The sequence below is a fragment of the Poecilia reticulata genome, chromosome 3 (assembly GCF_904066995.2).
Source record: "Poecilia reticulata chromosome 3, P_reticulata-male-v2, whole genome shotgun sequence".
Lineage (NCBI taxonomy): Eukaryota > Metazoa > Chordata > Actinopteri > Cyprinodontiformes > Poeciliidae > Poecilia > Poecilia reticulata.
In genome coordinates, this window is record NC_088832.1 from 7,162,253 (window position 1) to 7,188,425 (window position 26,173).

General features: G+C 39.8%; 1 protein-coding gene across 11 annotated transcripts in view; it reads left to right on the forward strand.

Annotated features, from left to right (window-relative positions):
* Nucleotides 1-26,173, forward strand: part of akap13a (A-kinase anchoring protein 13a) — a 140,503-nt gene that overhangs the window by 26,010 nt on the left and 88,320 nt on the right. For 8 of the 11 annotated variants that reach the window (XM_008404818.2, XM_008404821.2, XM_008404828.2 and 5 more), the window contains exons 2-5: nucleotides 1,706-1,749; nucleotides 9,510-9,666; nucleotides 17,693-17,856; nucleotides 18,299-18,470. In XM_008404818.2, coding sequence (XP_008403040.1) covers nucleotides 1,706-1,749; nucleotides 9,510-9,666; nucleotides 17,693-17,856; nucleotides 18,299-18,470 — 537 coding nt within the window. The remainder of the gene's footprint in view (nucleotides 1-1,705; nucleotides 1,750-9,509; nucleotides 9,667-17,692; nucleotides 17,857-18,298; nucleotides 18,471-26,173) is intronic. The other 3 variants (XM_008404819.2, XM_081604999.1, XM_008404824.3) reach the window with 1 other exon arrangement.

Sequence of the window (26,173 nt, forward strand, 5' to 3'; positions counted from 1 at the left end):
ATTCGACGTCAGACATTAGTTGTTGTCACGGTATTTCAGTTGAATTTTAATTCGTCCGAAATACATGGGCTCCGTCTGATACCTTGACGTTGTGAGACGAGAAGTTACTGGAGTGTGGGTGTGCGATCTGATAAAACTGGGATTAGCAGAGCCGTCTGCTGAAGTATGCGTGGCGTCGCATCACATTAAAAGCGCGGCGTTCTCTGCAGCTGACAATATTTGATGCAAATGATACAAAGTTGATCATCTCTGGTTAGGACGGCAGTTCTTAAACTACTTTGTAGATTCTTGGATGCTGGGTTTTTGACTTTCACTGTAGGATCAAAAAATCCCTGTTTTTATTTATTTTATTTGTTTTTCTATTTTACTTGCATGGACAGAGGTGTCTTTATCTAAAATCTATTTATTAAGATTTTTCTGTTGATTAGAAGCATTAAACTAATCTAGCAACAGCAGTTCCAAAGATATGAATATTTTTTAGATTTTGAACTACAAGCCGTGATTTAGACACTTATTGTGTGTTACAAAATGATCAACTCAACTCATTTTCCATTTCCTGTTTATAGAAATTGCACAAAGACAAAACTGGTTTCGGTTGTCTGGATAAGTTTTCCTTCAGACGCTAGAAGATCAAGCAATACTTGACAGGAGAGCGCCACCTGTCACTCGGCAAAGACTTTTTTGTCAGCAATGTCCGCATTCAGGCTCCATGGTAACCAATTGTTGTACCTACTGAGTACTTAACATAGCATACTGTGAGCACAATAAACAACTAGAAAGTGTCAGGAAATTGGATTTTGTGGCTGATAGATTGTAGATGGAGCTGTAACTCGCAAAGATATATAAATTATTTTTGTGCCATTAGTTTCAAGCAGCTACAGTTTACAACCAACTTTTCGAACTGTAAACAGCGCTCTCTCTGTGTGTTTGTATTCTAGAGTGTGGGATAAAGTAGGAGCTTCTCTGCTGAACTGCATTCAGCTTCCCTGTTATCTGCTGAAAATCTTCTTCTCCCTTTCGGTCTGAAAAAAAAACCCCTTCAAATAACTTTCTACATCTCCGTTTCCTCTCTTGACGACTCACTGATGACAAAAAAAACAAACAAAAAAACATTTAACTTGCAGTGACTCATCATCGATGACGAAGCGTTGTCATGGGGACATACTGGGAATTAATTATGGTTCATTCACTGATTGCAAAGTGATTTTCTTGTTCTATCAAAGCTGAACTTGTAGGATGAGTAATTGTGAGATAAGTATGTTTACATTAAACCTCTTCCTTTAAAATCAGTTTGTCTGATGTGAAAGCTGTGCGTTCTTCAGCATTCATGAGGCCACTTTCAAAAGCTTGTCTGAATAGCAAGAAGGAAACTCCGTAAAGGTGACTGATGTCTCAGTGAATGAAACGAATCAAGGCATTGAATTTATGGGATACGTTTTCTAAGAGCTTCGCCACGAATCCTTTCTTGCCGTTTGCAGCTCCATTGACGTCAAGCTAAAACTTAGCATAGATTAATCAGAGAGGAGGCTTTCTTTGTCCGAGTGTTTACGTCAACAAGATTTCCAAGGTGCTAAAATGATCATCTCGTGTCTACAACCCGTTTTTGTGCCCTTCTGAAGAATCTCCATTGTTTTTGAAGCAGAACTCTGAGACAATGATGAGCATCCCACAACCGCTAACCCGTAATTTGTTCTTCTCTTTTCAGTGTCCAGGGACATGAAACTCAATCCACAGCAAGCTCCTTTGTATGTAAGTATCACTAATCACAATGGCTCTTGTGTGCACTTGAGGCAGTTTCTCCAGTGCGCCCAGTTGTGCTTCCTCCTCTCACACAAACAAACACCGTGTTGTTTACATATTTAAGTGCTTTCACTTTTCTGGCCCGTGTGGCTGCTGCTCTGTGTGAATGGGGGACGCCTGTCAGGTCAGCGCAGCGTAAACTTTAACCAGCGCTGGTTGTGTGTTCACCATAATGACCTCTATTTTTCTTTGAGTAGTTTTGTGGACCAACAAACTTGTATAACTGGAAGGTTGGTGGGATTGCAGATCAGGTTTTGTTTATCAATTTTGTGTCCAGACTCCAGATTTGGTTAAGATATGAACATAGAATTATAGTTGTTTGGTTTACTGTAATAAATCAGGTTTGCATCTCTCAGGTCATGTGATCCTGGAGGTAGTGCTAAATATTTATATCGAATTTGATTTTTTTTTTTTTTTTTTTTTTTGGAGTGCGTTTGTGGAGGAAGAAAAATTCAGATTTTCCAAAAAATGTAATCTTCAAAAAGAGAAAGTTTGAATAATTGATACAATTGATTTGTCGCTCAGCCCTACCTGAAGGTTACAGTTTTAATTTTTATTTTTATGCATCTTTTTTTGTTTGTTGAAGATGCAGAAACTGCTGTGTTTCCATGAAATAAGAAATGTAATTAAAATCACACGGGAATAAGTTTTTTTTCACAGGATAAGTCATTAAATAATGCCTATGGAAGCCCGTTTTCCTCCACTCTGATAAAAAAAACAAAAAAAAAAACAACATATTATAATGAGATAACTTTTTAACTTATATTAAGATAGTTATCTTATTATAATGAAATTACTATCTCATTTTAATTAGATATGTCCTTTTTTTTTATCAGAGTGGTGGAAATGGGCTTCCATACACTCCAACCACTTCCTGTCGTCTTCTTTTTCTTTTCCCCCAGTAGTAATATCCGGTTGTTTATCCACACGACTCCCACAATGTGAAAAAAGTGTTTTTATTGTAATTTTATGAAAAACACACACATTTTTATACAGTTAAAAACCTACATCATAGGGCTAAAAACTTTTAGCAGAAAACATTTGTGTTTTTTCCCGAAATCAGCATGTTTCCATGAAGCAAATTTAATAATTAATTATTTAAAAGGGCAACATGACTATGGAGCAAGGCAACGACATGAGAAATATGGAAGACATTTGCTCAGTAACTACATCCAAAGAGGGATGCTGTCAACAAACCCTGGTTGTCCTGCTTCCATTTGGTGCATTCACTATTGAAGCAAATATTGAATTTTTGAGTGTTGTTACTCGTCGGGGTTGATCAAACTGATAATTGGTTGGTTTTTCTGCTCGGGACGCGTGTCGGTGCCGGCTCTGAATGGGAGGAATTAAAAATTCTCCAACACAATTTGCTCACTTGGAAGAACTACGTCACTTGTTCAAACAGAACGTGTCCTGAACCCTGCAGATGCTCTAATAACCACTTGCAGCCGACTTCATTCTGCTAATTACTCTTTGGTTACACATTTGCTGCCATTACTCGTCATACATTAAGTGTTTCAGTTTGATCCCCTTACAAATTTCTCCAAAATATATGCAGTTGCTCTAGTGGCTCCTGAATATGTTGATACAAAATTAATGAAGTGTGTGCGTGCGTGTGTGTGAGAGACCAGTAGGGATATTTCTGAGTTGGAGCTTTTGTGGTTCCACTGCTTTCCTAATCACTAGGCAGGGAGAGGAAGTACACACATGAAGCAGATATAGGATATGGAAGAGTGCGTGTGTGTATTTAAAGAGTTGACTTGCTAACTCATTCACCAGCTAGGTAATGTTATCTGTGATTTACAATCTGACTCTTCACTGAGACCAGGCAGATGGTGAGGCCTCATTAGGCCTCAGGTTTTAGGAACTGCTTCAGTCTGTCACTGTGTTAAAACAGAAACAAAATGTGCCTAATCTAAATCGAAGGAAAATGGTTATATTGTTACAGTGTCATTCAAAAATATTCATACCCTTTGGTCCGTTATAGCCACAGATTTCAGTCGGTATTATTTGACTTTAATGCAATAAACCGACAAATAATTAGTAAGTCCAAGTCCCGGATAAGCGGAAGAAAATGGATGGGAAAATGGATAATTAGTAAGTAGATGGAAAATACATTTTTTTGGACATATTCAAATTGGATGCGCACTGAGCACAGTTTTTCCCAATACCGATTTTTCTACATGAAAATCACCATATATACAAAAGTTAAAGGGGTATATTATCACAAGGTGATGCATATACACTGAATGTTGTAGTGAATGCAAATTTGCTGTATTAACAGATGATCAAATGCGTGATTAAAGATATGAAAACTGCTATCATAATATACTTATAATGGGTCCTGAAGTTTTGCTCTAGCATTTCAAATTTCAAAGCAGTTTTCAAGAATATTAAAAGACAACCGAACACGTTTGGTTGTTTGGACAGGATGCTAGTATAAAAGTTCTGCTTTGTTGAGTGATATTTTACAGAGCTGCATCTGAACACGCAACAGGATTTCTGGAGCAGGGTTGTTCTGACCAATGAGGTCAAACTAGAGCTGCTTGACCGTGTTTTACATCACCATGTTCAGATGTAGCATACCACCACAAACATCCCCATACCAACTGTTAAGCCCAGTGTTGGAGGGATGATGCTTTTAGCTTGAGTAGCGTGGTCACCTGACTCTGTAGCGTGAGTCAGTGGGGAGCCATTTTCCTGTGAGCTAAAGCTTGGAATAACCTGAATGCTCTGCTGTACCTGCAAACCATGAGGTGAAGATAAACATGTAGGGCTGTAACGATTCCAGGCTCTTTGTTGTTACAATTTTTCAAGGCAAATTAATACTAATACTGCTGTTATTGTGCAATTTCCCAAAATTTTATTTTCTCAATTCTTTTTATTCAGTCATCAGGATAATTGATAGTTTACTTGATTACTAAAATAATTGTTTACAAGAGCCCTAATATAGTAACAGCAAAGCTCTACATACCAAAAAAATATCCCTGAACATTTTGTGCAAAGCTTTGTCTTATTAAGCATTCCCACTGACACGTTGACTGTTGTTGTTCTAACAACATCATCCGGCGTGACTGAATGCAGGGTTTTACTACTGAAGTAGTGGATATGTTTCTGATTTAAAATGAACCTTTTGCTCACCTGGACAAACAGCAGCTGGATGTCGGGGAAATGGCTCGGCTCATACATGCGTACTCGGAAGCGGTGAGGGAGGAGAGGCTGAGCTCTGCAGCCTCCAGCTGTGCTTTTCATGTCGCTAAAGAGCTGCTTGCTTCTTGTTTGAAACTTCATGATTAGCAGGTCAATACCTCAGCTGGTCACTTTGCTCTCCGCTGGGTTGAAGTATTTAACGTGGCAATGCAGGCGTCCATTTACACACACGGGCGCGCTTTACTCGGCTTTTAAACATATATTTTCTTTCTGTCGCTTAAGTCGGACAAATAAGTAATTTCAGTGTGTTTTTGCACAGATTTTAGCCTCCAGCCACCATAGTTCCTGTGTGTGTTTGTGTGTGCTCTTTTGCATGTTTTGCAAAGATGGCTGTGTGCGGAGCTCTGTTTCCTGCCGTCTCCAGCAGATGTTTCACATCTCCCGTCTCTTCGCCTGCTGCCAACACGTTCGACTCTCAGCGATCTTACTCAGCTGACGTTCTTCTCAGTTTTCACTTCTGTTTTCTCTCAGCACCAGCCTCCGTCTCGGCTCTCATTGCCCAATATTGTTACATATATAAATATTTTTTGTGAATGTTTGCTCATTGAATCGGCTTTCAGGTGTTCTTATGTCAGAGGAGATTCCTCCATGTTGCGTCGTTTATCAAGGGGTCGAGGGGTGATTTGGGGAAAACGCGAGGCCCGTCGAGTTGCCGCAAGAACCGCGAGCTATCGCTGCAGAGTGTGACGGGTTGGCATTCTGTCAGAAGTGATCCAGAGGAAGAGAGAAAATCATTTCTCCTTTTGCTTCTCCTTTGTTCGTGGCTGAAAATGTGGAACTTATTTCACACCGATGTATTTTCATTTTCCCACGGAGCACAAAACTGCTAAAATCACCGAGGTGTCAATTCACTCCCGACGCGGCAAACCCTAATTTCCAGTCGGAGCTGAGGATAAGAGATGAGTTTTTAATAGAGAGGATGTCATGCCTGCTGGCTTCTGCCGGGCCAACGTCTCATTTACTGCACTTCCTCATCTCTCCTTGTTAAAGCCGACATGCTCGGCGCTACGCTAAACACGCCGCCAGTCAGATTCCTGACTTCTGGCTCTCTGAAGGTTCCTCCAGGCTGCCTGTCTCTGTCCGTGGCCTCTGGGCCGACTTTGAACACGTCTCCTCCACTCTCAAATCGTTCAAACGGCATTTCTGGCTTTGCCAAACAGAGAGGCCTGCCGGTCCCAAGGCTGCTGGTTAGCTTCGCTGCTGCCTTCCAGACTGGAAGAAACACGGCCCTGAAGGAGAGGAAGGCAGCACCTTTGACCCTCTGCTCAGCTCAGACATTGGGTGAAAAAGCTGCAGTGTCGCTCAGAGTAAATGGGGGAGACGTTCTCCATTCTGTTGACCCCAGTGGGGGAAAAAAAAAAGTTGAATTGAACAATATCCCTATTTTCTGTCCCATCTCTTCCCCCCTTTGGTATGTCCTCAGATGACACCACATCATTCCACAAATTGTGCAATCTCACTCTGGGCCTTCGTTACTTTATAAATGAAGCAGACAGCATTTATGCATAATTACGCTTTTGAATCTTTGCGCTCTGGTAATTCAACGGTTATCTAGTTCACACAGCCGAACTGAATGTGGCTGAAATTTAGTGCTATTAAAAAGCTCCAGACACTGAAACAAATGAAGGAACTGACTGTCTACTGGTGTCCTAAACAGGGTTGCCAGATCTGAGTTTCCAAACCAAAAACAACGTAAAAACCCATCCAACTCCAAAATTAATGTTATGAAATTCATGTTGATAGCACCATGAATTGTCCTTTCTTATATTCTGAGTAGAACCAGATCCCATTGGGACTGCAAAGGACTTGACTGACCTCTATGAGACTTGAGTTTTTTATGGCGACGTATCGTTTTAAAACTTGATATTGCCCTGGGATTTCTGCTTTACAACACTACCACATAGTGACACTTGATTAATTATTGATAATGTCATGTTCAACAGATTCTAGAGATTTCAAACTAAATTAGCTAGAAAGATGAGTAACACAGCATTTTATTTTGTGTTTTTCTGCAACATAATGGTGACTATTTCAAAAGAACTTTGTCGCCAAATGTTGTGAAAAGCAGCCCAAATTTTAACAACCCACCCAAAGCTGTTTTTTTTCCAGCCAAGAGCGTTTAAAAAACAGCCCAATTGGACGAAAACTTGCCCAATTTGCCATCACTGGTCCTAAATGGCCAACGCTTTTGTGGTATGTTTTTAAACTGCTTGTATTTTGTATTGCTGTTGAATCGATTAAAACATTTTAATCAGCTTAATCACACTCTGGCCCTGTGATTAATCACTATTAGGAGTGGACATTTATTATGTTGTTTATTATTTTTCATAAATTTCTCTTATCATAAAAATATTTTCTATTCATCGCTGTCACGATAAATTCCAATTAAAGATGTTTAAAGTCTCCTGACACTGTCAGGAGTGTTATTTTTACTATTTTCCTTCTATTTTCTATCTTATTGCTGCATTCACAGCCTTGCGGTTACTTAACAAAAAGAAGGGCTGAAACAATTAATCGGATTACTCACCATTTATTGATCATTGAATTAATTGTCATCTAATTTAGTAATTGATTTATCGTTAATTGTGCAGACTCAAAATAATGGCATTTGCTGAAAAAAACAACATATTCAGAGGAGTAATCAAACCCAAACTGTACAAAACATATATACATTTTGCATTTAAGATAAAAATGCCTTTGTCTCTAAAGATGTTTTAGCCAAAATTTTAGAAGTGGCCCTTTTTTTTAATCTTCACTCAATTGAGATTTAATGCTAAAGTATTGCATTTTTGGCTGTAAAATGTTTACTTTCTTATTTAAAAAATACTTTCTTTTTATTTGCATCTTTTAATTTGTTTCTAATATTGTATTAGAAACTAGAGGTGTGCCGATCGATCGGTCACCGATCATAATCGGCCGATTTTCGGGAAAAAGTGCATGATCGGTGATTGGCGATCATTGGCTCTTGTTACCGATACCGATCACCTGCATCTCATTTCGCAGCCTGCCTGTGCAGCTGGTCTCCTCTTTCCTTCACACTGCGCAAACGCTCAGCAACAAATCCTAAGCGATGTGTAACTATATCGCACTGAGTGAATGGGGAAGTTTGCGTGTTGCGGCGGAAAATTGAAGCAGGTTAAAATGCATCAACACAACGAAGCTAATACGACATAAAAACAATACCATACTTGACGGCGTTTGGCTACATTGAGGCTCACTGCAGTAAAAAAGGCATATGGAGGATCAGATAGCAGGTAAAACAGAGCACAGCTACAAACACTCACCCGGATTAGCATGACGGTCAGAAAGCTAAACAAATAACCCGGAAAATTATTTAAGTCTTCGAGCTGCGATGTAAGACGCTGGTTCTGCTCTCGCTGTTGAACCGCTGCTACGCGCTACAGGTAGTAATATTTCACATACGGAGCGCCGCTTCTGCTCCACCTGGTAGTGACTCTCACACCGAACTTCTGTTTAAAGCTGCAGCATCTAACTTAAAAAAATACGTTTTACATACGTATTAAAACTTTCGCTGTCCTAACATGAGACAGATAATCTCTAAAAAAAATAATCGATCTCCTCCCTGTTCTGCATAATTACTCCGCTCAGTCAGAAACAGCCACTCAGAACTAGCAGTAATCAGCTAGCCGCCATGCTATCAGGAAGTTTTCATTCAGTAACTCTGGATTGTTTATTGTAATGGAACATGTATTTGCCTTTGAATGTTAAGTTTTATACTTGAATTTTTTTGGCAATGTTGAGAAGTTTTATTTTGGCTCTTTGCATTATTTAGCCTTCATATGTTATCAGTCTGTCAAAGATAGTATTACCGATAGCAGTACAATTTGCACAATGCCTGTTTTGTTTAGTTTTCTTCTTGGAAAAAGTTATTAAAAACAAGTTTTTGTCTAAATTAAGGTGAATTCATGGTTCCTTTTTCCACATAATGTAACCGGTAGTGTTTATGATTAAAAAAATAATAATAATAATTATGTGATCAGTATCGGTGATTGGCCGTCATGGGTGATCGGTATCGGCAGGAAAAAACCTGATCGGCACATCTCTATTAGAAACCCATTTAGACATCAGAATAATTATTCTGATTACTCGTCAGAATAATTGATGGATAAATCGATTACTAAAACAATTATAAGTTGCAGCCCTACAAAAACGTAATAAATAGGTCTTAACATCACTGTTATCGTTTTCAACAAAATATCACAATGAAACGTCAAGTCCATATCGTCCTCCCCTAATCTTGACTTTGTAATGTTGAAATGCAAAAATGCACGTTTTCAAAAAAAATGTTGAAGAAAATGCTTTATTGTCTCAAACCAAAATCTTAGTTTTCCATGTTTGCATGTTCTGGAAGGTTTTAAAGAAGTCATTCGGAAAGTCAAAAGTAAAACTCTCCTAATAATTTTTGCACACATTCTACTTCATGAATATGCCATTTTTAAATTTTCTCTTCCTTCCACTTACGGTCCCGTTTGTCTCAGCAGGGTCGATGTGTTGTCACAGTGCAGCTTTCCGACGAAGAGCTGGCTGCAGATGATCGGGGAGTGGACTACTTCCTGCTGTTTGCCGGCAGCACACAGAGACATCTAACCAGCACCCTGAGGAGCAGCCATGATACCTTACAGGCGTTGTGTCCCGGTAAGTCGCAGCCTCCGCCGCAGCCAAGCCTCCGCAGCCAAGCCTCCGCAACCTCGGCTACTCCCAACAGGAACAGATAGAGACAGTAATCCACACATATATGATCTAACGTCTCTCCTGTTTTCAAAGTTTCTATTTTCAATAGGTAAAATAGACTAAATTAGATTAGAAGAATAAAACCTGAAACTCAATTTGCGCTGCATTGGGAATTATATATACCAGTTACATTTTCTTCTCAGTTTGTGTCACTACAAACCTTAAAAGTATTTATTCATATTTCACACAAAGTAGCAAGTGATCACTAAGCAGATAGAAAAATTGTACATTGCTGTTGGATGCATTATGCTGTTTATTTATGTACTCTGAGACAATATGTAAGATTTCATTACACTGCATAGACACACAATTTTTGTGATTTTTGTCTAGTGGAAATTATTGTAGTACACTTGAATTAAAACTAACTTAAAGGCAACTCTTCAACAACATATAAAAGCTTGTTTTAAGTCAATAATTCTTGAATACAAACTGTACTAGTACCACTGGCAGATTTTTTTTCATTTAAAGCTGGAAAAATATCTTACTCTAAGTGAAAAAATCTGCCAGTGGAACTACAAGTTTTTTTTTGTTTTTTTTTAAGCTAATATTCAATAATTTATTGTCCTACCTGCTGTTGGATTTTGCAGCAACAGGAATCTTTCTCTTTCATTTTTTATTAGTCTGACATAGGCCTGTCACGATAACAAATTTTGCTGGACAATTGTCTAAAAAATTATTGCGATAAACGATAATATTGTTTCAAGATCTTGACACTGATTTAATGGAAATGACTAATAATGCCTGCGATTTCCTGCCACGGATAGATGCACTTTATTTTCAAAAGAACACATAACACTGGAACTGATCAACTAAATCAGTTCCAGTGTTAATGGATTCTCAGTCTCCATTAACAAAAAACGTACATGAATAAAAACTAAACAACATAAAGCCAAAGTGGAAATAAATACTGCATTCAACCAAAAGAGTGCAGATTATGAAGTCTGTATACTATATTGCCCTTCAGTAATCACTAGATTTAAATGGAGAATATGGGCACATCCGACTACCTAATGCAATAGTTCATACTACACGATTTTTTGCTCCTATTTTCAATCTTATGACAATCTTAGATCGTTGACCGATCTAAGATTGTCGCTGGTGATTTCATAACCGATCATCCTGTAGTGTGTGGTGTGTTACGGTAGATTGTCATGGCCGCTCCCATCTAAATCAGGGGTTTTCCCCGACTGGGCGAGTCAACGCAGCCTGTTGAATGTGACAGGTAGCCAATCAGAAAGCGCTGATTCTCCTCCGCGAGGAAATTACGGAGGGGAATCCCAATAGCTGACACGGCGCGACCCGTAGTCCACCGGACATTGGAGATGATATGTGGAAACAACATTAATATTTATTCAACATTTGGTGCAAAGAATATAGAAATGACAAGGGGAGGAGTTGGAGCCAAATTGCTACCGCAGTTGATAAACCCAGCAAGTTTTCAGCTGTTCATCGTTAACGTGACATAAATAAATTACAATGATTTTCATTCAGTCAGGACTTTACCCTGACTCTAGCCACATGCATCACAGGTAGATTCTAGTAAAGCATTGATTAGCGCCTGATTTTAAAATTATTTTGTGCCCATGTGGCTGGACACCACACAGCACGACGAACCCGATCAAACCATTATACCTAGAATTTCTGTCGGCTAATGTGTGGTCTCAGGTTTTGAAAATGGGCCGACAATCAACCGACAACTCGTGTAGTGTGCGCTGGACATTACACTAAGGAAATAGGAAGGGAGGGTCAGTGGAGCACACCGGAGTTGAGCCTTTTTTAATTTTCATTCAGTGTCATCAACAGAAAGAAAAAAGGCAGGAAGAGACGATAAAGATGATAATTAAAATGAGGTCGATAGGTTTAATTTATCGTGCGATTAATTGATTTATCGTTTATCGCAACAGGCCTAGTCTGACTGATGAATTACATCTGGCTGAACTCATATTGAGTAAATTCAGTCCATGTTTGTTGAACTACTGACTGCAGAGTTGGTAAATGAGCAACAGCTTCAAACACATCAAGGAGCAAAGTTCACTGTGCACACAAGATCTTGTCAAGAATTAATTTTTTTTTAAAGAGTAACAGGTAATATGTTTTCCAGTAACCAAGGTTAATAATACCAAACGATGACTACCATTAACAGTCATTTTACCTTTTGGGATAGTTAAGCATTTGTGATTTTTAAGGCGTTTTTGCACTGCAAGGAACTGAACGGAACGGTTTCGACCGTGTTTGCATTAGAACTTGCGACCGGTTCCACCCTGCCCCTTGGAACCACAAGAGCTGTGGTTCCAATCGGGCCGGCCAAGCGGTTCTGCATGGAATCAGCAGCTGATTGGCCGCTAGTTGTTATGGAGTCAGACATTGATTTTCCGTTGACAGCTGCCTCTCACTAAACTGTGTTTTATTTTGTAAAGAGTGCTCTTTTCAATATTTTTATTATTAGTTTTAATTAGCAATGGATTTGTCTCAATATAGTGCAATCACCTGGTCTAATGATGAGGTAAATTTTTTCCTAAGCTTACTCGCTGATGAACGAGTACAAAATGATTTAGATGGGTCAACGAGGAATGAAAAAGTTTTCCGCTGCATCTCTGAGGAAAAGGGTTCGGCCGCTACATCGAAACCATTGTTTAGTTTGACGTCCGGTACCGCTTTGATGGCGCCCTCAGTGTACAGGTCCTTCTAAAAAAATTTGCATATTGTGATAAATTTCATTATTTTCCATAATGTAATGATAAAAATTAAACTGTCATATATTTTAGATTCATTGCACACCAACTGAAATATTTCAGGTCTTTTATTGTTTTAATACTGATGATTTTGGCATACAACTCATGAAAACCCAAAATCCCTGTCTCAAAAAATTAGGATATTTCATCCGACCAATAAAAGAAAAGTGTTTTAATACCAAAAATGTCAACCTTTAAATAATTATCTTCAGTTATGCACTCAATACTTGGTCAGGAATCTTTTTGCAGCCTTCAATGCGGCGTGGCATGGAGGCAATCAGCCTGTGGCACTGCTTAGGTGTTATGGAGGCCCAGGATGCTTCGATAGCCTTAAGCTCATCCAGAGTTTTGGGTCTCTCAACTTTCTCTTCACAATATCCCACAGATTCTCGATGGAGTTCAGGTCAGGAGAGTTGGCAGGCCAATTGAGCACAGTAATACCATGGTCAGTGGTTTTGGCACTGTGAGCAGGTGCCAGGTTATGTTGAAAAATGAAATCTTCATCTCTATAAAGCTTTTCAGCAGATGGAAGCATGAAGTGCTCCAAAATCTCCTGGTAACTGCTGCATTGACCCTGTCCTTGATAAAACACAGTGGACCAACACTAGCAGCTGACATGGCTCCCCAGACCATCACTGACTGTGGGTCCTTTACCCTGGACTTCTGGCATTTTGGCATTTCCTTCTCCCCAGTCTTCCTCCAGACTCTGGCACTTTGATTTTCGAATGACATGCAAAATTTGCTTTCATCCGAAAAAAGTACTTTGGACCACTGAGCAACACTCCAGTGCTGCTTCTCTGTAGCCCAGGTCAGACGCTTCTGCCGCTGTTTCTGGTTCAAAAGTGGCTTGACCTGGGGAATGCGGCACTTGTAGCCTATTTCCTGCACACGCCTGTGCACGGTGGCTCTGGATGTTTCTACTCCAGACTCAGTCCACTGCTTCCACAGGTCACCCAAGGTCTGGAATCAGCCCTTCTCCACAGTCTTCCTCAGGGTCCGGTCACCTCTTCTCGTTGTGCAGCGTTTTATGCCACACTTTTTCCTTCCCACTGAGGTGCCTTGATACAGCACTCTGCGAACATCCTATTCATTCAGAAATTTCTTTCTGTGTCTTACCCTCTTGCTTGAGGGTGTCAATGATGGCCTTCTGGACAGCAGTCAGGTCAGCAGTCTTGCCCATGATTGCGGTTTTGAGTAATGAACCAGGCTGGGAGTTTTTAAAAGCCTCAGGTATCTTTTGCAGGTGTTTAGAGTTACTTCGTTGATTCAGATGATGAGGTTAACTGCTCGTTCCGAGAACCTTTTCATGATATGCTAATTTTTTGAGACAGGGATTTTGGGTTTTCATGAGCTGTATGCCAAAATCATAAGTATTAAAACAATAAAAGACCTGAAATATTTCAGTTGGCGCGCAATGAATCTAAAATATATGACAGTTTAATTTTTATCATTACATTATGGAAAATAATGAACTTTATCACAATATGCTAATTTTTTTAGAAGGACCTGAATATGCAAACACAACAGGGCTGGAACCTTTCCATTCCGTACCGTTCCTTGCAGTGCGAAAACGGCTTCAGTGTAGTTCAGTTCCGTTAGATACAGTCGATGTGTCCTGTTGAGTGTCCAACTAATACTTTGTTCTTCACTCATGATTATTCCTAAAGTCAATACATAATGAAAAGAATAATGGTAATATTGACTAGAAACAAACTGATAAATTATACGTTTTAAAATGATGTGCAGTGAAGAGATTGAAAAGTAAAAAGGGGTTGTCTATAAACCTTTTAGAAGCTGCCCAGTCTGTCATAATGGTTGTCAACTATTGGTATAAATCTGCTGACTGGGCTTGCAACTTTTGCACCATCTCCTCTCTATTCACTTTCTGCCCGCTGCTTTTCAATAGGGAACAATTTTTTAAAGGTTCACATTCAACACCATTTAACCAGCTTCATTCTGATTTTAACCTTTCTCTGTACTGTTGAGTTGGGTATCGTAAAGCAAGAGTTACACTGCAAAAACACAAAATCTGACCAAGTATATTTGGTCTAGTTTTTTAGTGCAAATTGAAATTAGACAAAACTAACTTACAATTAATGTTTTAGAAAATATAGGAGCTTGTTTTACATAACTAATTCTTTAATATTGATGAAAGTGAGTTTCACCGCTAGATTATTTCAGTCATAACATGGAAAAATGTCTTATTAGTGAAATAATCTTCTAATAGACTTTTCATCAATATAAAGGAATTATTGACTTCAGATAAGCTCCCATATCCTACTGAAAAGTTGCTTCTTAGTTAGTTTTGTCTTATTTCAATGTACTAAGATTTTTGCTGTAGAAAACTAAACCAAAATTACTTGGTAAGGTTTTGTTTTGTGCAGTGTAGAGCTGCTTGAAACATATTGGACAGTCAACTAAAAACGATAAACTGTATAAAAAACTGTTACAGTAGTTGGCAAACAACAGAAAATATAATCTCCTTTTGATGCTTTTCCACGTTCAAAAATGAACGATGTGAGGAGAAGCACAAAGCACAAAGGACACGATGAAGAGCGGTAGCTGAATTTGTTTTCCTCTGCGTCTCCCTTCCTTCCTGACAGGTAAAGAATAAAGACAGCGCATGATAAACGGCGTTATCTTATTAAGAGCTCAGCTGAATTACAGCCATCTGTTGGGGGTTGCGGAGAGGTGTTACTTTCTTTTCACAGATCGGCTCCTCTTCGCCGCTTCTTCCGTCGGGCCGATTTGGACTCCATAGGGCCGAGCTTGGAGCCGGCCAGAATGCCGCGGGACGGATTTCCCAGACTGCTTAAAAAATAATAATAAAAATGACGGTGCATTCTGTGAATCGCTGCTATTTAAATGCCCTCGAGTAAAGCAATAACACAAACTTGGCTTGCTATCAGCCGTCTCAGTTTGTAGAGCCGCGCGGTGGTAAATCACACACGGAGAATGTTGTCATTTGAGGCGGTACTGTAGTTGTTCAAATGATTACAATATTTTAGAAGCAGGAAACCTGCCAGGACTGGATACATTATGAGAGATTTACCACCCTAAGACGGCCTGTGGAAAGTGAGATCATTTAATATAACTAAGAAAGTCAAATAAATCAACAATCAAAACTGAAGAAAAAATCTACAACTGGAGGACATTTATGACAACTACCAACATGACCAGATCCAAGGAAGATCATCCTGACAGCAGACTGCAAGATGGAAAAGGAAGTCCCTCCCCCGCCCTTGTGGAAAAAAATTGATATGAGAAGATTTCTTTCGAAACAACCAAATATTTTACGGGATCCCAAAATGTTTCATGCAACTGCAGTGTATTTGCATAGACCTCGGTCCTCCACGCTCATTCTGTTGTTGTGATCATCATCATTCATTGTATTCATTTGCATGAACAAAATATAACTGATGGCATGGTGCATTGTTAATTTGCTGGAGTCTGACTTGTCAACAAAGGCGATGGAGTTCAATTGGATAAATGTTTCAGTAAGATAAAGATTACTGGTATTTGCTTTTAATTTTTCTGTGAGTTGGAATTATTCCAGCATTGCAAGTCTGAAATAATGAATATGTACTGAATACAGTTTGCAAATTTTTTTTTCCCGTTTTCCGTTCTTTGCCCAGGTTTCCTCCTCACAGCCTGGGAACACGCATGTCAGGTTAATCTGTGACTCTGAGTGTCTTTAGTTCGGCAAATCACATTAATGAGCTAAACGTCGGCCGTCGCTGGAGCTGCTGAAGTGTTGCCGTCAAGGAAATGACTAAAGTGTCCCTGGGAACCGTGCAAGTGTGACAGGGAGGCAGCTCCAAACTGAAGCATAGAGCTTTTTAATGAAAACTATCAGAGGATGTCATGAATTCAGCCTCATTCTCCTAATATTTCCACACTTTGTCAACGTGCGTTTTGTAGACGAAAATAAGTCAGGGTTGTTACTTAGTCAGACTGCTGTACTTTCAGTCAGTATCAACCGTCTGTTCATCACTTTTGCTTTCATAAGACTGCACAACGTCTGTAGGCTGGATCAAACCCATCTTGAAAGATTCTCATGGAACGCTAATATCAGGTCTCAGTAAAGTCCCCATTGGCAGAAATGTTAAATATTAATTCATATTTTTAATTATTCAAAGAACAGTCCTCTTCTGGGTAGCTCATTAATCCAAACATACAACTTAACCAATTTCTAAAGACCAGAATTAGCCAAAAACATGACTGTTGGGTTAATTGGCCTCTCCAAATTCTCCCTAGGTGTGAGTGTGTGTGTGCATGGTTGTTTGTCCTGTCTGTCTTTGTGTTGCCCTGTGACAGACTGGCGACCTGTCCAGGGTGACCCCGCCCCTTGCCCGGAATGTTAGCTGGAGATAGGCACCAGCAATCCTCCTGACCCCACTAGGGGACAAGGGTGTAAAGAAAATGGATGGATGTTTGAAAACATAACTTTGGCTCCTCCCCATGATTATTTTAGGAATTGATTATTCTGACAATCGATTAATCGAATAAGAAAAATGCCACATTCTGCAAATTTTTAATTTAACCGTATAAGCCTTTTTGTACAGTACTAGAATGCATTAATAGATGCAAATAAACTTGTGAATGTTTATCAGCTGTATTGACATTGAGTTAATCAGAAAAGGCTGAGGTTTGTACGTTAGTATGCCTTTTTTTAGCATTTCAGACAATAACATTTTCTTATTTACAAAAGGAATTGAGTTGTTTGAAATGTTGTAGTATTGTATAAAAAGGCTCAAGTGAAATCTTTGCCTAATCCTTTTCTATTATAAGATTAATCAATAAATTGATTAATCGTCAGAACAATCAAAGTAATTTAGCCCTGGCTAAATTTCATCTTATAATTTAGAATAATGTTTATGTATTTTATGAAAAGAGACTGATGATGATTATGATAAAAAAAAACAGAACGGGTTAAAACTGCAGGTTTAATAGATGCAAAAGGTGTTGAGGTGTTGATCGGGGTTTTTTATTTATTTATTTATTTTTATACAATTCACAAATGAAAGTAGCACAAGCTCTCTAAAACATTTTATTTCCAGCTGCAGGGAAAAAAAGGGTGAAAAAATACAAAAAAGTGACATGAATTATATTGATTGAATGGTTTAAAAAAGAATAGTCGTCTTAAGGCTGGTTTTCCTCCTCTGATCTCTCTTTGTTTCTCTCTCATTGTATCGTAGCTCACGACTGCTGCGAGGTGGTGTTGGTCACCTTGTGTTCAGCCACCCAGACTCCCTCCAGGGACCCTGAGGACCCAGCGCCCTGCCCGGGGTGCGTGGCTCCATTGGCTGAGCATCGATTCAGCTTTGTCCAGGATTTGGCTTTTGACATGGCCCAGTTCTTGGTGAGCCGTCATTTCATCTCCCATAGCACCAGATCTTGTGCAGCACTTGAGAGCAGGAAACCAAATAATACATTTTGTTTTTGTTTGCTGCCCTAATGTCTGACATTAATACTCTATTACTGAATTCTCCTTCTCTCAGCTCGGAGTCTCTCATAAATGTACAATCAAAGGGAAGGAAATTGATCCGGACTTCGGCGTTCATGCGCTTCTAAATGGAACATTATTTTCTTTACTCGCTGAACCCGATGTTTTCAATAACACAGTCCAGCACCAAATTGCACTCGTGCTAACGCGACTCCCTACATTTACATCTTCCATTATTTATCGGCGCCTGATTGATGCTCTCGTGCTCGACTTTTTTTAAAAGGAGCACGCACCAAAAACTCTGTTCGCTCTCCTCTGCTAAAAAGTCGACTCCTCTCTGTAATCACCTTCCACACAGGTGAGCACAGCAGGCCGGGCCGATGGCCTTGACGGGGCCCTGCTCCTGGATGAGTGTCACATTCCAGTGCAGGAGTGTGAGCGCCTGGATGAGAACCTGGCACTGGCCCTCCACCACCTCGTGTTGCCACCGGGATGGAGCCTACTGGGCAACAAGCAGGCCAACAGCACCGGTGAGCCTGGAAAACCACTGCATGCAGCGCCTTGCTGAACTACTCTTACTTGGGGGCTTTTGTTTGTTTTTTACAGTTTGTGATGTTGCTACCAAAAACAATAATGAATCATATTAAACTTTTGTGATAAACCAATTTTGTGTATGATTGTTATTAATTAACAATCATACAGTATTATGCAAAACTGACTTTTTTTTAGCTTTACATCATGTTATTATCTTATTCCTTCATCAAAAACATAACTGGAGTGTTGCCTTGGGTCTTTTATGCATGTTTGAGAAATCCTTCAATCTCCAGTGGCAACCGTTCAGCTGTGCAAAACAGCTGGAGGGACAGAAGGTGCATCTCCTTTTTTTTTAGGTACAGTTCCTTCTAGGAGCTGTGGTTTCCAAGCTCCTTCAGACTAGCCAATGCCAATTGGCAAACACCTATTGGAGCTGCGCATCTGCTGAGCTCAGCATACGAGCTGCTTGTCAGTGCACCACTGGTAAAAATATTGTTAAAGGGTTAAAATAGGATCCATGTTGTGGTGACTTCAGAATGAGCAGAAACTTTTAAAGAAACAGAGGCCCAATTTCAACATGTTAAATCAGGAAGTAAAATTTCTTTTGAGTCATATTTGATGTAGCATTGTTATAACAACTGAAGGTAATATTACTTGATTTTGTTATAAAATGACTACTTAAAAGCTATGCCTTTAAGTGTTTTGACAAGTTTTGAAAACTACCTACTCTTTTCCTTCCTATTCACAACTTCAGCTGAAACCAGAAATTTACATACACAGATATTCTTTCCCTCTTTATTGTTGCATTCAGCAAATGGAAAAAAGTTTTTTGGACAGTGAGGGAAAAAAAAGTTGATGTATCTTTTTATTGGCTGTATGTAAACGTCTGGTAACCACTTTATGTTAACTTTCTGTTAGTCTAACTCCAATAGACACATTAAAGTTTGGTTGTGATATGCTAAAATGTTAAAAAGTTCAAGGGCTATGAATGGTTTTGCAGGGAACTATATTATAGCTAAACAACACAAAACTGTTAAGTTGTTTTTGTTTCTATGTACTGACTCAGTGTGTGTAATTTGCATTATTGTCTGATTGAAGTAATTGTCTTTTACAAAAGAATATCTTGCTCTCTTACTCAGAAGCACCATTAGCGCAGAAGCAGAGTGGAATTAACCATATTTTACATTACAGCAGCTAGAGCAGTAACGTCTGCGGTAACTGTGGTCTGAACCACTTGTTTGAATGGGCTCGAATACATTTATAAAAATTATAGCTATTCAATTATAAAACCATTTGTCTATAACAAAAAAAGGTTATAATCCATTCCATGCAAGACTGGACCTATGGGGTTTTGCTGTGCCATAGTTGTAGTTAGGAGAAGAGGCAACTCAAAGACAATCCCAGCAAATTCTGCTTTTCTCTACTAAAACTAATATGCCCGGTCTATTTCCAGCCATTAAAAGCAGATGGGAAAAGCGTGACGACGCAAAGATTCATTAACTACAACATGGATCGTGTGACTACATTTATTTTTTCATTGAAGATTGAGTTTGGTTTTAATGCATGAGCAGCCACAACGGACCCTTCTTAACCAAACAAAAAACGCGAAATGACGAGCGTTATCGAGGTGTGGAATTCACCAGAAGGAGCGAAAGCGACGTTGACTAACACTGTAGAGCAAAACCAGTCTGCAGAGGCCATGCCTAATAAAGTCTCAGTCTTACATAGCTGTCATGCTTCTCGGTAATGCAACTACAAAACAAAACAATGGCTGTATAGAGAGGATGCACGTAAGCAGAATGGTGCTAGATGAAGGGTGAAAACTGCCTGGGAAACACAAGATGCTTGTGTCGAATTTGTCCGTAAGGTATCCGTTTCTTCCTGATATCCGGCCTCCCTACCAGAAACTGTTGACAGCTTCAAAGCATCGTAGAGGTTTATGTACCCGATGTTGAAATGCCAGTGAGAAGCATCAGCATCATTGACGTGTGCTAATTTTGGACTTTTAAAGATGCATTTAAAAATTTTTTAAGGTGAGATGATTCTCAGTCTCCAGACGAGCTTCCGCCTCACAGATCACCCCTCCCTGTCTCTTCCCTCACAGCTCCTCCAGACTAGCAGCAGCAGCAATTAGCAAACATCTGGTAGAACTGTTTATCATACAAACTACTTCTCAGTCCAATTCTCCAAAGAACATTTGTAAAATTGATGGAGAAACAATGCTGTCATGACATGGTGAAAGAGGAGTGTCAGAAAGAACAGGAGCTTCTTAAAGTGACAGAGGCACAATTATAGTCAATTTTGATTTAAGTACACAGCATGGACCTTACCAAGCTCCGCCCAGAAACGCCCCTCGAAAGTTCCACGTGCTGCATGACTCACAAACAAAGCCTCGTGGTGCTTAGCTTCTTGCGTCTTTCACTTCGACTGACTCTCTGCAGAGTATTTCTGAGTCGATTAGGGTACCATTTCTGCCGGATTTTCACAATATATCAGCCACGACAATGGACAGGGGAACCAACAAGTTCATGTCATCTTTTTTGGATGACATCAAGGTGTTTGAGCCACGCGATGCCTCCAACATTGTGCGCGTTGCAGCTAAATGCTACCGGTCGATGAGGAAAACAGCAGATCCTCAGACCCTCAGCATAAATATAGCTGTGGACAAGATCACTGACGCCTATTGTTCTTGCAAGGCTGGGTAAGTCTGGCATTCGGGGTTTTGAGGGTTACTTTTGAATTAGTGATTTCTGTTGTTGGCAAATGTGTGAGTGTGCCTAAGCCTTGCTTTGATCCAAGCAAGGCATTCCGTTTCAGATTTTGGAAATCTGTGAATTTTGGTTCCACAAATCCGATCAAGGTACCTGACATCGCCTGTACAGATACCCCACTGACAGTGGAGAACCTTTCTTTTTCGAGTCCTGACGCAAAAACTTTCTGCCGGTCTGCTAGTCCACAATGTACATTAGCATGTGTTTACTATTGTAGCTTGTGTTTGTGAGACGGTCAAGCACGTGGTAGCTGCGCTGTGACGTAAAATGGGCATTAGCCAATGAAACGCGGCCCCTGTGGTAAGGTCCATTTTTATGACAACTGAAGGTAACATTTACTGGACTGTGCTACAAATTGTGGCTATAAAATATATAATCCTATTCCTTTAATATTCACACAAAGGTCATTTAGTAAGTTGCATAGAAACTCCAAGCTTTTTATAGCTGTCAACAAGATCCTGATTTGATTCTAGCTGTATGTTTTTACTTATTAATTTCCAATGAGGCTTAGGTCAATGTCATTCCAGAATCTGAATGTTTGCAGCTTTTTCAAACTTGTTCACATTTGTTTGGTGTTAATATTCCAAGCTTACAAAATGGTTCTTATGTGTCTTTGAAAGACCAAATCCAAACTTATCATACCTTAACCTCCATAAAATAACATCGTTTGTTGCTATGGAAGTAGCAGTAACTACTCAAACAATGTAAAACACCTTAGACTCAGCTCTCGTCCTCATCTTCTCTGGGCAGAGGCAGCAGCAGCTTGGTTTGTGAGAAGTGGCTGTATCAGTGCAAACTAAGACACGGTTTTATCGAAATTAAAGTGGCAATTTTCTCCGGCCGTTGACTCATTTCACTTTAATCAGTTAAAGGAAACTAAATGAGCTGATGTGGATGATAAACTCTGCGAGGTAATTGCTCTGTGTGAAGCAGCGTAAATAGGACTTCTGGGAGTAGTTAGTGTGCTGCCTCTGCCTCTGGCTATTGCGAAGATAATATCTCATGGTTCAGCTCAGATTTGAATGTTTGGACCAAGGCAAAAGAACCGGCGAAATATTTCAGCGAGACTGACGAAAACGGGCTGACAGGACAGGAAGTTCGTGCCGCTGGGATTGAGAGCCTCCGCACTTAAGAATATTCTGTTTGTCGTTGGTGTTCAGCCGGAGAAATAAACGGATGAATTCAATAATGGGCTTCCTCTCAATTAGATAAGATCCACTTGTTAACGTAATGGACACACACAGACACACCCTCCGCCCCCCCCCCCTTTTTTTTTTTGCAGCGCAATCAGTTGTCACATTTTGGACGTGGAAAGTTGCTTCCAGCTGCGGTGAGTGATGTGCACTCTAATAGGCTCTGCTGCGCAATATGTCACCTCTTCAACGCGAGACGTTCCGCAACGGTGAACTGCAGGGGAGGGGATAGGAGCGCGGCCCCGCTCTTCCATTTATCAGACCTGTCAGATGATGGATAGCGGAGGAATGTAGGTGGAGGTGACGGTGGTTTATCTCAGTCATCCTTCACGCTGTGGGCCCACAGCAGCCACTGATCTCACACTACCGCCAGCTATTTATTGTTGTCGGGGGGGTGTTCATCTCACCTGGGAAATCTTGCATGTCATTAAAACGGTTTAACAGTTCCTAGTTTGTCTGAGCAGGCTGCTGTAGTAGGTGTCAAATTATCTTTGGACAGTGAGCTATGGTTCACAACAAAAATCGATATCTGTCTGAAGGATCCGCAGTTTTGATCAGCTCAGTGTTGTAGAGTTGATCTTGTATCATTTCATAAAGCAGACGTGCTTTGTGCTTGTAGGAGAAATATTGTTCCCTCTTTACGAGTTAATGCCATCCTTTATGGCTGCAGTGGAATTAATGTGATTTTATCATATACACCAGCTTTACATTACCGTAGCACCCATATATAACTTTGCATTTAAAAAGAGGCAGTGTTACGTGCTTCTCAAGCACACAGTGCCATTTTACAACACAATCAAGTTATCTCCACGGTTATCTCCACTTGCTATAAAAAGGCTATATATCAAATATGACTTAAAAGACATTTCACTTCATAATTTAAATGCCTTGAAATTGTGTATCTCCTACTTTTTCTGAAACTCCACTTTCAGGAAGTCATCACATCTCCTCTGTTAGCCCTTTAATAGTTTTTAACCAGCTTTCAACTGAGAAGATGCATGACGGAATCAATGCAACACTCCAGGTATGTTTTTGATGAGGGAATAATATAACATGATGTAAAGCTAAAAAAAAGTAAATTTTTGCAGAATACTGCTCCTTTAAAGCTTTTTTTGTAGCAGTTTATTTTAGAATGTGTAATCTGCAGTTATACTGCACCTGTTTTAAATCTGTTTTCGGAGATAACAGATTTAACAGATAACAGATTTGAAAGAGCAATACTAGAAGAAAACCTATCAGAGGCTGCAAAGTACCTGACTGCGCCGTGAGGTTTAACATCTGGCTGGATATTGACCTTAAAGATACACCTAGATTAGTTTAGATCAATGGTTCCCAAACCTTTTTGTGTCCAACCTTCAAAATACAGCACAACACTCCATATGCTCTCTTATTAGTTGAGTGTGCAGGTATTACTACATTTTAGTTAGTCAAATTTGTTTACTTACATGGAGTTTGCCTTCTTAGGTTCTCTCCAGGTTCTCTGGCTTCCTCCTACACTCCAAAAACATGACTGTTGGGTTAACAGGTCTCTAAATTGTCGTTAGGTGTGAGTTCATGTGTGTGTATGGTTGTTTGTTCTGTGTGTTTTTGTTTTGCCCCATGATGGACATGTAGTTAGTTGCCCTATGACCTCCTTCTCGAACAATGACTGCTGGAAATAGGCACCTATGGCCCTGCAACAATAAGTGGATACAGACATTGTGTAGATGGATCTACAGCAGTGGTCCCCAAACTACAGCCCGCCTCTACATTTGGTCCGGTCCCCTGAACAATACCAGAAAGCATTTAAATTTTTTTCCATATACCATATTTTTCAGACTATAAGCCGCTACTTTTTTTCTAAGCTTTGAACCATATAGTCCGGTGCGGCTTATATGTGGATTTTTCTTCAACCACCAGGGGGCTCGTCAGCATGAAGTGAATCATTGGAAGTCAAAATTGGAAATAAAAGAAGAAAGCCCCATTAAAACAGAATTAGGTTTTAATAGGGAATTGAAATTTGAGAATGTTGTTGATCAGTTAAATAGCATTGAGGGGAAAAAGATTTTTCAGTTTTTTTAAGTAATACTGGGATCATTATGAGAATTTGAGGTATATATATTAGGATCCAGTAGATGGCAGTAGTGCAACAATAATAGATGCAAGCTGCCGTTGAAATCTAAAGAAGAAGAAGAAAGCGCCTATTTTCATTTAGCACATGCTAGTAGCAGACACGAAGGATCAGCACTTTTACTGTTACAGTTACCGTTCGGAAACTACCGTAATCAGTTCAGTTAAATTTAAACTTGGCAACTTTTTCTTTTTCAACCATAATAAATATGATATTCAATTGACCTGTCATGACTCAAATGTTGGGTGTCCACCCCCCTCTGCTGCGTGCTGCTGCATCGTTTTGGAAAACCTGGAGCGGAAGAGATATCTGCGGTTTATAGTTCGGTGCGGCTTATAGTCTGAAAAATACGGTATTTATTTCATAAATAGTGTTATTTCCTGTATTTTTTCTGTGAAGAACCCAGAGAGGGTTATTTGATTGTGCTTTCTGGAAAACAATTTTTTTTTACATTTAGGCACTCCTGCAATTGTCACACTTTTTCTGTTACAAACTGACTCCGGTCCCCCAGCAGAGAAGGGGAAAGTTATGTAGCCCTCACAGGAAAAAGTTTGGGAACCCCTGATCTACAGACTTGTTGATCTGCAATCCTAAGCAGTGTCTCAACTCCAACTTTGGAACCCCTTTTTTTTTTCAGATCAAAGCCAAAAAATCTCTGCCAAAAAGATGACATTCTTTTTATCCATCCAATCTGAGGGAACTTTCATTTCCCTACGAAGAAAAATGTGAACATTTTCAGTCTTAAGATGTGCAGAGGTGGGAAAAACAAATCCAATACAAAGCAACCAGTTGAGAGGTTTGTTGTGTTTCTGCCAAGGAGCAGCAAACTTTTTTTTTCAGCCTTCAAACTGAACTAATTTGCTGAACTTTCTGTCTTTATTCTTTTCCGTTTTCTGTGTGAAAATTTCATGGCTTAGAACGGCAGCCATCTTCCAGTAAACCCACCAACTAACCCAGCAGCCAAGCATTTCCTGCCACAGTTTGGCATCTCGCATTCCAGTCCGGCCCCGGCCCGACCAAGTGGAGCGTTACGTTTCAGCAATTAGATTAAAAGTTCATCAGGGCAGGGTGGTTGGGACCGGCCCAGGCTAAATGGACTATAACCATTCATCTGCAGACGCTACTGATTATATAGAAGTTGCTTGATAATTATTCAGGTGCTGATAAGTTTCTCCCCTGTCCCCTTTTTTAATTTCTGGGCCTCCACTAAGCGCTGCAACACGCTTCCTGTTTTTGCCACACAAATAATCACACACACAGTGCAAAACATTTTCATCACGGTTTGCAGATCAGAACTCATTTAACTAAGATATTTCTTTAAAAGTCCATAGACTTTTCTTTGTAAAGTTTTTACACAGAAGTTGGATCAGCTTCCTTTAGAAGCAGAAATGTTTTTTTTTGTTTTGTTTTTTTTAACCAGCCATATCAGGGAAGATGGAGAAATGTTTATTTACACAGACTGGATATGAGCTGGTTTGTGGATCAGCTGGCAGTTTGGTCTTTAAAGCTGGAGGCAACCTTTCTCAGAACCTGTTGCTTTGGCAGACATGAGGAGGTTTGTGTGTATGTGTGTGTGGACATAAATCATCATTGTCTGTGGGAATTTAAAGGGCCCCGTCTCAGCA